Genomic DNA, 15,098 nt, shown 5'->3' with positions numbered 1-15,098 from the left:
TAATACAAAATATTTATTCTAAATTTTTTTGAAAGAAATGTACTCTTCTTTTTATAGAAAACAGTAATCCCTTAATCCTTTCCAAGAAATTGCTTCTATCAATATGTTCTGGATATCTTGCTTCAGTTTCACTAAAAATTCTAGTTTCCTCCTTATCTTATGTCTATTTCAATGGAAATTCATATACTTATTTAATATTTTCAAAGTGTTTTTCATTATCTGTTCTTCCTCATTTCCTGCTTCTGGAAAATTCTTAGACTGTGCTTTTTTTTTTGGTTATATATAAATATATAGTCAAAAAGACTTAGGTGTACAATGCAAGCTATTGAAGGTGATTGTGATAAAGCATGAAAATACAACTTTCCTACTTCCAAAATAATTAGCAGAGAAAAGGGGGGGGGGAGGGACTAGATTAGTATGATTTGACCAGAAATATAGTGCTTTCCAGCATGCAATGATAGAAAGTAACTAGAGATCTCTAAAAAATTAAGATTTCTGACCTAGCACTGGATATATTATATAGATAAGTCATTTTTGCTGTTTTATTTCTTTAATTCTAAAAACAAGACAGAATTAACATACATATTTTTAGATATGCTTGCCCTTGGACAATGCTAAGGTTAACAGAACACTAAAGTGACCTAAATTTTTAATACTATTGTCTTCTCAATAATATAGATTTAATGGGGCTAGTTTAATATAAAAACAGAAAAATGGATACCTTGGGAAATCCTTTTGGATATACTTGTACTGTAAAGGATCTTTTCATTCACTCATTCAGCAAATGACTCTCAACATTGCCTGCTGGTGGTTAATACATTGACAAAAGGGGATTCAAAGTGTCAAATCTTATGAGGAAGAGAGAAAAGAAACCTTTGCCATCAAAAAGTCACATTAAGAATTTTTAAAATTCATTTCTGAAATGTTAATGGTAAAACTAGTATCTTAATATTGATGTCTAAATGCAGGATCCTCCTTTAATAATTCTAACAGAACACCCATCTTAGTATCGTCTTTTTTTTTTTTTTTTTACTTTCCTTTATTCCAGTCTGAAAGAGATCATCCGTAAGCTTTATTGACCAAGTATACTGGCTGTCAGAACTTGAAATGAAATCTGTGTTCAAAACAAAGTCTGAAACCAGAATATACAGTAACTCTATTCTAAATCTAATGATGTAGTTTTGTTGCTGCCTTTCCAATAAAAGATTAGCACAACTTTTGGCTGGTCCTCAGCTGAAGTTGAATTAACAGGGGAGATAAATCAATCAGCCTATCTCAATTTTCATGAATGCATGCATTCATTCATACACATTATTGAATACTTTTTAATGTACATATTATGCTGATCATTTCCGATTCAACACATTTATTCTCAGTCATGGGGATGACTGTATTACAAGATTGGTTTGTTTTTTCTGTACAGTATTCTGAGTATTTCCAATATAATTCAATGTAAAGGAAGTTTCTGCCTCCTCTCACCTCAACTTTGGCCAGGTCTAATTTTTTTTTAATTAATTTATTTTTTTAATTTTGTTTTTTATAAACATATAATATATTTTTATCCCCAGGGGTACAGGTCTGTGAATCGCCAGGTTTACACACTTCACAGCACTCACCATAGCACATACCCTTCCCAATGGGCCAGGTCTAATTTTAACCTACTTAAAATGATCCCCAAAGATGGGGGCACCTGGGTGGCTCAGTGGGTTTCGCCTATGCCTTCGGCTCAGGTCGTGATCTCAGGGTTTTGGGATTGAGTCCCGCATCGGGCTCTCTGCTCGACAGGGAGTCTGCTTCCTCCTCTCTCTCTCTGCCTGCCTCTCTGCCTATTTGTAATCTCTCTCTGTCAAATAAATAAAAAAATCTTTAAAAAAGAAAATGATCCCCAAAGATGGTGAGAAAATAATAGAATGCAAGAATATAAGTCTAAACTTTTATATAGCTCTTGTAAGAGAATACTTACAATCAGTTCTGATTCATTTGAACGTATAGGTACTCTCATTTGATGTGTTTGTTGTAAAATCCTGTGAATACTGCAGGTGCATATAAAAAACAAACTGCAATAGTTTAGACAATACAACTGCAGCGCATATAATCGGGCATAATACTGGCTTCGTATTCCTGTAATGCTTTGACATTCTAGGAAAATTAGTACTGGACTTAATTTGTCCAGATTTTATCTGGAATAAAGGAAAATTTTAGATTTCAGGCCATTTTTATCATTGTAGTAAACTGTTCTCGCAGGGAAATGCCAAATCTGATTTCTCTCATCAGGCATATTAAAGCAACTGCCCCCTCTGTTTCTGTTTTGTATGCAACTCTAAACCTAACAAATAGGCTTTCTGATGGAAGAGATCAATGACTTTAAAAGATACACAATTTTATGTCTTTATAAGTCACCTTTCTGCACTGAAACATGAAAGCTCCATAAAGTAAGTTAATATTTTGCTTTCAGAGAAACAATATTACTTGCCTTCATTATAAATAAATAGACTTCATATGAGACAATGATTTTTTCAAATTAAAGAACTAAAATAATCCTATTAAAACCAAACAAAGGTACTTTATGTTCTCACATCTTTATTAAAGTACATAATCCTGGCTGAATAATAACTCTTATATTTTTATATCACATATTTGCCTTTCAATAACACATAACACACTTAAGGCAGAATTACCTTATAGATAGCCTCAACTTCTAAATACCACTACACTGATTCATACAAATAGCAAAAATCACATTGAGGAGCATTTACTGATATCTTTCTTAGTCCTTATCTTTAGATTAAAAAACTCCATAGTAAGCAGAATTCCCATAAAATTCCATTTTTGAGACAGGAAACAAACAGTACTACTGCCTTAAAATTGCCTTTATCTGATTTGATTAGATGAAGTTATTAATAACATAACCTTTAAATTTCTGGGGAACACCAATACTTTATATTCACTCCTCAGAGAAGACTTGATAGCAAGCAAAATGAGGAGCCATTATAAAATCATATTGCTAAGTATTACATTAACTTACAATTCTACTTATATAATTGTATGCATATCACAGCTAACAACTGCTATTTAATATATCCAGATACATCCATAAGTATCCTTTGGTTGCAATAATATGAGGAGGCTATGCAGCACTGAAGGTTCATTCTCTGGTCTTCTGGTTGTTAGTGTCTAAGTGGAAGCTTCCAAACCTATTTGGTGATTCCGATTTTGGGACCTTTATCACAAACCCTTCAGGAGACTAGTGGCCTCAGGTGGAAGAATCTGAAGACTGGAAGGCTTACAATTAAGTTAGAGTTAAGGTTAGCAGATCTTAGGGAAATAGGAATGCAGCCAGAATCACTTGATATTTATTAGAAATAAAGATTCATTAAATCATTTCTCTTTCAGAAAAATATCTCTAAAACTTGTATATTTCCAAATGTTCTTTTTTTAAAGAACATATAAAATTAAGATATTTGTGAAAATAAGCCAGTTTCAAGTAAACTTGTTTCTCTTCATTGTTCCCCCTGCAGAGGAGTTCTTCTCAACAAGCACAAATACACTAATCTTTAGAGCAAGACAAATTCTTCTGTGCTAAATCTTTTTAATCTTTTCTTTTCATCCTCTGAGAAAAGGTCTTCTTCATTGGTTGTAGTAGATGTAAAATCATAGTCTCTGGAATGACCATTTACAAAAGTAAATAAGGGATATTTCTCCTTAGAAGAAATTTTCAGCATCTGTAACAGAAAGTACAGAAAAATCACTTATGCAAAAGTGCACACTAGGACCACACGACGAAATCTAATGTTTTAGCCCTGAATCTCTCTTGTTAGTTTCTCTCATTTACATTTATCCAGTACCACTGTTTCACTGTTCTGGCAAAAGACAAAAGGTTAATTAGCATTGCAGAGTTTACTTATAGCTAAATACCTGCTTCTCCATTTAAGAGTAGATCATCAAAATTAAGTACATTATCATTCACTTCCTACCCCCCCACCCTGCCAAAGTAAGTCTTCGAATCACCTTCTGTGATTTAAAGGTTTATAAAGAATCAAGATTTCTCTTCTTTTGGTAGTAACAGACAATAAAACAAAATGGTATTACTGACTATGGTAAAATACTATGAAAGACTGTTACCATTACACAGAAGAAAAACCATTAAACGGAGTCAGAAGGCCCATTCTAAACTCAGTTCTACAACTTACCTTGATGAGACCTTGGACAAAATCACTCTACCTGACTATCATCTATAAAATGCAGCAAAAGATATCCAATCTTCTTACTCAGAGAATTGTTAAATTGGCCAAAAGCAGTAATAAAAAGCTATTTTAAAAATTTAGTCTTTTCATAGTCACATATTTGAAAAAATATTTTTTCAATAATTTGGTAAACATGAAAAATAGTGTTGTTATAGATAATAATAATCCATACCTTACATATTACCTTCTTAAAGCTACATAATTCAAAAGTGAAAAAAGCAGTACCTGGAATTTTGTGGCAAGACCCAACAACCTTATAACCTTTGTCAATTTGGGATTCGTTAACAATCCAACAACCCATTCTAAACCACTTTAAAACTTTCTTTTAAATAAATTCTATTAAAAAATTAAAACATTAAAGAGTGAATAAAATTTTTGAATGACATTGTGGTAGAAACAAACTTTTCTATGGATAACCAGCACCTGTAAGGATTCTAAGAAATTTATGTGAATTACAGAGAATGCTGAAAAAATACCAACAGATTTTACACATCATTAATCATGATCAATTAATTATAATTTGTTTCTAAATTTGTTTCTAAAGGATAATTTCAGGGGTAAAAACTAAATTCTCCCAAATGTCAATATTCAACTGAAGGATCATCAAATTCTTATATATATTTATAGATTCTCTTGAAATGTGGCTTAAATAAATATATAGCTCTAGCATACAGATACAATGTTAAACTTAAAATGTTTCAATGAGACGGTTACTATGAAATACATTTTTAAAATTGAATGGGAATGAACCATTTAAAAATAATTAAGTACTTAGAAAAAATTGGATGTAATGAAAATCATAACCTATTATTCAAATTGCTCTCCTAAAGTACACATTGCTCAAGTTTATTTTATTTACACTCTATAAAAAAAGGGGAAGAAAGAAGGAAAAGTGCAGAAGATAAAAATAATGTGATCAAGCCTCTTTCACCTCCAGCTAATGGCTGGAATACAGCTGAAAATTGTTGTCATTTTATATTCATTTAATGTTACTTATAAAAGTTAGTATCTAATGGGCATTGTATCATTTTCAAATCAGCACAACAAAGCTAATATTATCATCTCTTCATCCTTTCTTTCAAGATCAATAAAGAAGTCATTTAGGTTTATTAGCAGCTCATCAACTAAGATTCAAATCTGTGACCCAGGGCAAAATGTCAGAAAGGAGCTCTTTGTCCTTTAATTACAAAATATACCTACTTTTTGCAAACTCACTTGTAGTGTTAAGGCCCCCTTATATGTATTTATTGATTTAGGCTTTAAGAACTATAGTTTTTCTAACTTTTTTTTTTTAAGGGGGGAAAATATCTTTATTTCTTTCTAAAACTGACCAATGTGACATTTGTTTTCTTTTTGAACTTGGTTACCCGACACCATATTTTCTTTTTTTTATTAATTATTTTTATTAACATATAATGTATTATTTGCCCCAGGGGTACAGGTCCGTGAATCGTCAGGCTTACACACTTCCCAGCACTCACCATAGCACATACCCTCCCCAATGTCCATAACCCAACTACCCTCTCCATAACCACCACCCCCCATCCCGTGCCCCCAACAGCCCTCAGTTTGTTTTGTGAGATTAAGAGTCTCTTATGGTTTGTCTCCCTCCTGATCCCATCTTGTTTCAAGTTTTTCTAACTTTTCTTGATTTATTTAAAATATTTTAGGGGTGCCTGGGTGGCTCAGTGGGTTAAAGCCTCTGCCTTCGGCTCAGGTCATGATCCCAGGGTCCTGGGATCCGAGCCCCGCATCGGGCTCTCTGCTCAGCCCGGAGCCTGCTTCCTCCTCTCTCTCTCTCTGCCTGCCTCTCTGCCTACTTGTGATTTCTGTCTGTCAAATGAATAAATAAAATCTTTAAAAAAACTTTAAAAAATAAAATGTTTTAAAGATTATCAAATGAAAATATATTAAAGGTTTATTCAAATGAACTGAAACTTATATCCACACAAAAACTTGCTTTATTCAGGATTGCCAAAACTTGGAAGCAACAAAGAAGTCCTTCAGAAGGTGAAGGATAAATAAATTGGTACATCCAGACAATGGAATATTATTCAGCACTAAAAAGAAATGAGCTATCAAGCCATAAAAACCATGAAGGAACCTTAAGTGTGTGTCACTAAGTGAAAGAAGACAATCTGAAAAGGTTACAAACTGCAAGATTCCAACAATATGATGTTCTGAAAAGACAAAATTATGTACGTAATAAAAAGACTCATGGTTATCAGGGATTAATAGGAAGGGAGAGATAAATAGGTGGAATACAAAGAATTTTTAGGGCAGGAAAACTATTCTGTATGATACTATAATGGTGGCTACATATCATTATACACCTTTCCCCAAACCCACAGAATATATTATACCAAGAGTGAACCACAATGTAAACTGTAGACTTTGGGTGATAATAATGATGTGTCCAATGTAGGTTCATCAATTATAAGACATGTCTAGTGGGGAATTTTGATGGGGAAGGAAGTATATAGAAACTTTCTGTATTTTTCACTCAGTTTGCTATGAAACTATAATGTCTCTAAAAAATAAAGCCTATTTTAAATATATATATTAAAGGACAAGTGAGTTGGGCAGTAAGGTAGGTGATAACCTATCAGTACATAAATATGATATGACAGGGAAGAAATAATTTTAGAACATAAATACGGAATGCCAAAGGAAACATTAGAAATTATTGAGCTTACTCTCATTTTATAAATGGGAAAACTGAGCTCCCAAGGATTTAAATTACTTTCCCAAGATGACTTAACAACAGCAGCAGCAACAATAAAAAGAGATCAACTAATAAGGAATTATTGGGGATATTAGGCCTCAACCACTTATCAACATGCCTTTTAAACATTTTTCCCAGCTCCTAAGCACCCTATCAAGAATGTTTTTTCAGACTTGTTAAAAAAAAAAAAACTGATTTGAAAATTTGATTCTAAAAACTTTTATCAAAAGTGAAAACTTTGGTCTTCCTTTCTTATATTACAAGTTAAAACTAAGCTTAAAGTCGCTCCATGATGGATTACATAAAAGCTACAAAATCTAAACTAGATTATCTATGACACAGGGTATTATCAATTGAGATATTATACAAAATAAAAGATAATAATTTGGGAAATTATATAATGTTAAAAGAAAAAATAGGATATAAAGCTATATATAAAATTTAATCTCAATTATGTTAAAATCATTTTAAATATGTATTTTCAAAAGGCTAGAAAGATATACAACAAAATATAAAGTTTTCTATGAACGAAAGACTTAGTGGTGATTTTTTTGTTAGACTTCTCATTTCCAAACTTTCTAACATATATATCTTAGATAGTTAGGAGAAAACCATTTTTAAAAAAATTTAAGATAACGGAGTTTACTATTTCACGGTTGCTTTTCAAAAGGTGATTCAATGGTTTGCTCAACAATAATTTTAGAATAGGCAAGTCTTCTGTTGTAATTTAATAACATAATCAAAGATACACTAAAGCGGCTTTATTATCTAAAAGGCAAAATCATTTTTCAGGAGGTCAAATAATTTATCACATTTTTCCCATGTGCTAAGTTGACAGGTTTCAAAATCTAGAAAGGAAAAAGCTGGAGGACAGAAGTTAAGCAGTTTCTTCCTCCATAATGCTCGTAGGTGTAAGGAAGAACAGAAATAGAACAAGGAGATAACCTCTTCTCCCCAGGTTAAAACCATTAGCTCTAGCCTCTGCCACCACACATGTAAAATTATAACCAGTACAGAGCAATCGAGACCTATGTGGTCTATATCAAAACTATATTCACAGTGGAGCTACATTTTATGTAGTGGTTAGGTTCTAAAGTCAGCCCACTATGTGAAAATCAGTCAAAATCAGTATAATTAAAATTATCTTCAAAAGGCCTTTAAATTGTTTAAAGGGTGTTATACATAGTCTTGGGTGTACAACCCTATTCCATAACATGTGTACAATACACTATAGCCTATATTAATTTAGAGTATGTAATAAAGAGTATGTAATAAAGAAAAACACGTTCCTGTTTTATTGCAAGAGTTCATGTAGTTGAACTGAAGTAAGTTAAATGAGCATGTGATACTCACTCGCCTCTGTTTTCTCTCTGCTCAATCTTAAATTACTGTAACCCAACTTTTACCCCTCGCCATACTGAAAATACTCTCTTCTGGTTCTCAAATAAAAAAAGCTTTTATTAGTCCCTATTCTCTTGATAGTTTTATAGTAATCAACACTGTTAAGCATTACTTTCTTAAAATACTCACTTCCTTTGATTTCTGCAATATTTTGCTTTCCTGTTTCTCCTATTCTCTAAACTACTTCTTCTCTATCTCCTTCATTGACTCTATTTATTCCTACATCCCAAAATGCAGATATTAATCAGTTATTGATCCTTTATCTTCTTTATATATTCTATATTCTCAAAAATATTATCTACTCTTAGTTTCAGCCATTTCTCTGTTAGGCTTTGTTATTATCCATAATTTACAGTTGAGGGAACGGAAAAATATTGAGGGGTTAGGTGACTTGTGCAAGTTCACATAGCCAGTAACTCACAGAACCAGCATTTAAACTTCAGCAGGCTGGTACTGTTATAACCACTATACTATACTGCCTCCTACAGTAAGTAGAGGAATGCTGCAATATCAACTCAAACTGATGATCATTTCTGCCTCCCCATATTAGCTCCCTTCCAAACTTCTCCAGGTTTCTACCATTGACAACGTCATCTTTATTAGTTATGAATGGTTTTTGTGCCAACTGACAAAAAGATAAAATACAGCAATGGTTTTAGGTACCAGGAATTGTGATTACGTAACAAAAAGTATGACAATGCTACCTTTGGTTAATTGATGTCAAACAGTTCCTACAGTTCTCTTGGCCTTTCTCTCATGGTCACAAAGAACTACAGAAACCCCAGGTGTTGCGTTCACATTCAAGGCAGGGGCAGGTAGATATAAAGGGAGTGACAGAACCACATCTAAATCTACCATTTTATCAGAAGAGCAAATTTTTTCCCAGATACTTCCAACACACATCCCTTTGTATTTCACTGGCCAAACTGTGCTTAAATACAAGGGAGACCAAGAAAAATGAATATTTGAGCACACTGTTCCCCCAAATTACAGCAGGATTCTCTCAGCAAAGCAACAAAAAAGAGAGGTGGATATTGAACAGGTAACTAACTAATGGTGCTTACACACCATTCAGAGAGGAGAACTATGATAAAAATAAAACAGGGTAATGTGGTAAGGAAGGCAGGAAGGCTTCTGTAGGTTCTGTGGTCAGAAAAGGCCAGGCTGAGACCCAAATAATAATAATACGCAATCACACATTAGAGTTCTAGGAGAACACTCCAGGTAGGAAAATCAGCTAGTACAAAGGCCTAGGATGCCAGTACACTTAGCATGTTCAAAGAACAGAAAGAAGGCTCGTGTGGCTCAAGGATAGAGGAAAAAAGAAAGAATGGTTGGTACATGAAAGCCGGATGATCCAGGCCCTTGTTAGCCACATTAAACATTCTACCTCCTAACATTCAACCATAAACATTCAGTAACACTCTACTGTAATGTTTCTGCTCATGATATTCCTATCATCCAGCTGCCCTTCCTACTTCCTTTCTGATCATACAAACTCAGTCCTCAAAGTTCCAGCCCAAAATCCACTGTCAAGTACCTCATTCTGAAGAGCTTATGACTTTTTCCAAAGTTCTACAGATTTGTGTAGCACAAGGATTACAAACATGGACTATGGAACTTAGTCTCTGCTAAAAACCTGGCTAATACTACAAACTATATGACCCTGGGCAAGTTACTTAACTAGACTGTCTCATTTTCTTTAGGCTGTAAAATGTCAGTATTGATAGCATCTTTGCCACAAAGTTGTTGTGATGAAAGCACTCAGAAGATTACCTGGCCTCTAATATGTTGGCTATTATTGCTGCCATTATTATCACAATGTTAGTATTTACTAAATATATTTTTACAGTCATTTATCTTTAATATCCACTTCATGTCTTCCCAATAAACAATAAGTCCCTGAAGATTTTAAAAGAAATCAGAGTTCTTATCATTAAAACCTAGAAAAAGACCTATGAAAGAAAAATATCCCTCAAATTTCACTTGGAAAGTATAGAACTAGGAGGGGAAATATAATCATGAACATAAACCTGACACACTAAGGTGTTTACAAAAATACATTTACGAAATAGCAATGGGTATGAGAAACTGCATACCACTGGAGAAAAAGGAATGTTTGTTCTAGAAGAGGAAGCAAACTTATTCTCTTGCTTTGTGAGATGAAGTAAAAGGTATGTAGAGAATGATTCCAACTCAATATAGGAAATGCTTTTTTAACAATAAGGATCTGTCCAAAAATTGAAAAGACTCCAGGAAAATACTTAGCTCACCATTACCTGAAATGAAGATTAGATAGTCAACTGTTCAGACCAGGTGGATTGATGGATAAAGAGGAGACTATAGAGAATAGTGTTTATGAGCACATATTCTCAAAGTCAAAGTGTCTGAGGTTTGAATCTCAGCACTATCATTTATTAGTTGTGACCTTTTATGAAGGTTACTGAACCTCTATAAGGACAAGATTCGTCATGGAAGGCAGCTCTACCACCAAAGTAAGATTCCTCATATGTACAAGGGGATAACAGTATCTACCTCAGAAGGTTTGTGTAGATTAAATGAGATAATATATATCGGGTGTGTAGCATAATATCAAACATATGGTAAGGACTCCACAGATGTTAGCTTTGGATTGAATAACCCCTAAGATCTCCTAGATATCCAGGATTCAATGGCTATGATATATGTTTGTTCAATAGCTAGAGGACAGCTGGATACTTATAAATATTTTTATTATAATTTATAAATTAAAAATTTATAATTTTTATTATTTTATTAAAAATAAGCCCTAAGATCTCTTAGATATCCGGGATTCAGATATCTGTAAATAATGTTTGTTCTATAGCTAGAGGACAGCTGGATACTTATAAATATTTTTTCCTGTATGGACATTCATTCCATAATCAAACAATTTCCTAATACTCACATTTTTATTTGAGATTTTCTGCTCAAACATCAGTACTATTAGGTAGTTAAGTTTTATCATTAAAAAAATAGTATTTTATTTTACAATTATCTTTAGGCTGAGAACAGTGAAAAAAAGAATAGGGGATGTGAGATAAGATAAAAATAATCTACATCAGTCCTTTTTATAAGAGAGCAGAGCAGTGGAGACATAATCTAAGTCAGGGATTGGCAAAGAGATGTGTTGGCAGGATACTTATGAAAAGTGAGCAAGTTCACCCTGCAGAACTAGGAGAGTCAATTCAATAGGAAGACCTAACAATACTAAATTTGTATGTAATCAAAATATACAAAACGAAAGGCAAGAGAACTTGAAGGAGAAATGAACAAACCCACAATTACAATTGGAAACTTTTATCACATATCTTACATACTATGCAGGAACAAAAAGGACATGAAAAAATTTAACAACACAGTTAACTACTGAGGGACGAGAGAGGGAGGGAAGGAGAAGATTGTTAATAGATCAGAGACAGGATTAAACAGAACTGTTCCATAGAGATCCTAAAATCTAAAGAAGTGGAAGATGGAAGAGGTATTGTTTTAGATGCACTCCCAGTAAACCTGACTTCATCATATTCACCTGACTTCCAAATTTTCCACCTCTCTCAATTCTCCCAGACCATTTGCTTCCCTATCCAGAGAGAATCCATGATTGACCATTTCAATGACATAAAAGATACTCCTAACTCTACCAGAAATTCTGCCATCTCTATCATGCCAGACTCTATTGCTCATCTTATCTGCTCCCAATTCAAGGTTTCAAATTCTTAAAAGCAAGTCATGAAGATGTATCAATTAGGTTCATTGTAATTAGGAGGACCCTCACTATTCTCTTGCAGATTTTTACCAATTTTAGTGTAGTAGGTTTAAATAGGGCAGATACTGTGGACCATGTAAGACTTTTATCTGGACATTAAGGAAAATGAAATGGATATACTTTATAAAATTTGTACTCCCCAAATTAAATTATATGTTTCCTGTTTTTCTCGTCCATAACACTCTATTTTTATGGAATTTAAAATTTTTGTTATCCACTTATTTGTTGATTTAATGTTCATCTTGTCCACTTAGACTGTATGTTCATGAAGCTAGAAGTCATAACTTTCTTGTTCACAAGTGCATACCCAGCACCAAATAGTCATTCAATATAGTGGGCCAACAACACTTTGTAGATGCTTTGGGATACATCAGTGACCTAAACAGGCAAAACATTCCTGCCCTTGTGAAGTTTATATTCTACTGGGGAAGACAGGTAATAATAAATATAATAATATATATATAATATAATAAATGTAACAGTAATATAAGTAAATTTTATAGTGTATTAGTGTATTAGAAAGTTGTAACTGCTAAGAAAAAAATAAAATGACTAAGGTAAGAAGGAATGGTGGAGGACACTGCACCTTTAAATAAGGTGGTCAGATTAGGCCTCACTGAACCACCTTAAAGGAAGCAAGGATTATCAGTCCTACGGATAATCTGAGGAAAAAAGCATTCCAGTCCATCGCAACTAGGGTAGATATCTGCAAGGAGGCCAACATGACTAAAGCAGAGTGAAAGAGGGTAGAGTAAGGGATGTGGGGTTGAGGTAAGGGAATGGGGCATGGAAACATACATCATCTGGGGTCTTGGAGGATATGGTAAGAACTTTTTATTTATAAGTGAACTAAAAAGTCAATGCAGGTTTCTGAGGAAAAGAGTGGTGTGCTTTGACTTTGGTTTTTAAAAGATCAGCAAGGCTGCTAAATCAAGAATAGGTTTGTGGGGCTCTCTGCTCGGCAGGGAGCCTGCTTCCTCCTCTCTCTGCCTGCCTCTCTGCCTACTTGTGATCTCTGTCAAATAAATAAATAAAATCTTAAAAACAAAAAAAAGAATAGGTTTGGGGGAGGGGGTTTAGGAACAAATTAGGCCATCGCAGACTGCAATACTATCAGCAGAGATATGAAAAGTGGTCTGATTCTAGATATATAATTAACATCTAATTGGTTATAGGATATGAGAGAGAGTAAGAAGGTAAGGATAACCCCAAGCTTTTAAACCCCAAGCTTAGCAGATAAATTTGTCCTTAAATGAGAAGAGGAAAATTATGAGCAGAAAGAGGCTTGAAAAGGAAGATCAGAATCTGATTTTGGAAGTGTGCATCAGACATACATAGGATGCTGAATGCATCTGGACATGTGTAATCTATAACTGGAAAGAGAGGTTTGAGTTGAAGACATGATCTTGGTTTTAGTTATATTTGATATTTAAAGCTATAGGACTAGAAGAGATCACCAAGATAAAAAAGACATGAGGGGCGCCTGGGTGGCTCAGTGGGTTAAGCCGCTGCCTTCGGCTCAGGTCATGATCTCAGGGTCCTGGGATCGAGTCCCGCATCGGGCTCTCTGCTCGGCGGGGAGCCTGCTTCCCTCTCTCTCTCTCTCTGCCTGCCTCTCCGTCTACTTGTGATCTCTCTCTCTGTCAAATAAATAAATAAAATCTTTAAAAAAAAAAAAAAAAAGACATGAGAACTGAAGACTAAGCCATGGGGTGTTCCAACATTAAGAGCCTGGGGAGAAGAGCAGACAAAGGAGAAATGAGAGGGAAAAACTAGTGAAGAATGAGAAAAATCAAGAGAGTGGTTATAGAAGCCAAATGAAGAAGATGTATGAAGGTGTAGTGAATGTTCAGCTATGGCAAATATTAATGTCAGGATACGTGGGATGAAGACTAAGATATGACCATGGACTTAGCCATGTGGAGCCTTGGCAGAATGGTAGGGGTGAGAGCACTCAAATCTTGTTGATTACCTGAACTGCCATATTAATGAACTAATAATTTTTTTCTCCTAGACACTCAGATGTAAAGCAGACTTGTTTTGGGGCTCCGCCTTTCACTTGCCCTCAAAACTTCTTGATCTTATAGATTCTACCTTCACAAACTCTCCGAACAGTTCCTTCCTCTCCCATCCCACAGCTCTGTCCTCATCCAAGTCTTTGAAAAAAGCATTACAAATCAATGAAGAAAGGTTAGCTTTTTAATAAATAATGCTAGAACAACCAGTTATCCATTTTTTCCCAAAGAAGATACAGATCTTAAGACATATACAAGTTTTAAATGTGAAACATAAAACTTTTGGAAGAAATGTAGGAGAATTTAGGAATTCTATTTATGACTTTGGTTATTACAGATTTTTTTGATAAAAAATTCAAAACCCATAAAGAAAAAGATTTACTAATTTGACAAAAATTAAAGACACCCTTAACAAGTGAAAACAGTAGCCTGGGAGAATATATTTACAACACATACAGCCAACAAATGGTAGTATCCAAAATTATAAATTTGATTTGATTTCCTTCAACTCAAATAACCGTACAGAGAATTAGAGAAAGGGAATAAATAAGAAATTCACAAAAGGGGAACCAAAGGACCAATAAACTTTGGTAAGATGCTCAATTTCACTATTAATCAGGGAAATACAAATTAAAACTACAAAAAAATACTTTGTAGTCATATTTATATTTATATCCATGAGATGGATAAAAGTATAGAAGTCTTACAATATCGAGTGTTAATAAGGATGTGAATCTTTGGAAATTTTCATATACTCCTTGGTATGATCACTTTGGAGAGCATTTGACAATATCTAGCAAATCTAAAAATATGCACACCCTGAGACCCAGCAGTTCTACTCTACTGTGTCTAGGGTATCTACTGTAATAATCCCAGTTAACATAGTACATGTAAATGAAGAGATAAGAACAAGGATATTCTTAAAAACA

At 33.9% G+C, this 15,098-nt stretch overlaps 1 protein-coding gene across 2 annotated transcripts in view; it reads right to left on the bottom strand.

The window, feature by feature from the left end:
• Positions 1-1,868: 1,868 nt before the first annotated feature.
• The window catches only part of LOC111143016 (autophagy related 4C cysteine peptidase), an 82,792-nt gene continuing 69,562 nt past the window's right edge, over positions 1,869-15,098 (bottom strand). Inside the window, exon 11 of one of the 2 annotated variants that reach the window (XM_022496422.1) lies at positions 1,869-3,722. In XM_022496422.1, coding sequence (XP_022352130.1) covers positions 3,555-3,722 — 168 coding nt within the window. In that variant the 3' untranslated portion in view covers positions 1,869-3,554. Of the gene's footprint in view, positions 3,723-10,286; positions 10,326-15,098 lie in introns of those variants that run through there. The other variant, XM_022496423.1, reaches the window with a different exon arrangement.

The sequence above is a fragment of the Enhydra lutris genome, unplaced genomic scaffold (genome assembly GCF_002288905.1).
Source record: "Enhydra lutris kenyoni isolate GAN:26980312 unplaced genomic scaffold, ASM228890v2 scaffoldscaffold9, whole genome shotgun sequence".
Classification (NCBI taxonomy): Eukaryota; Metazoa; Chordata; class Mammalia; order Carnivora; family Mustelidae; genus Enhydra; species Enhydra lutris.
The sequence above is the reverse complement of the archived record's forward strand: the minus strand, read 5'-3'. Positions and strand labels throughout refer to the sequence as shown.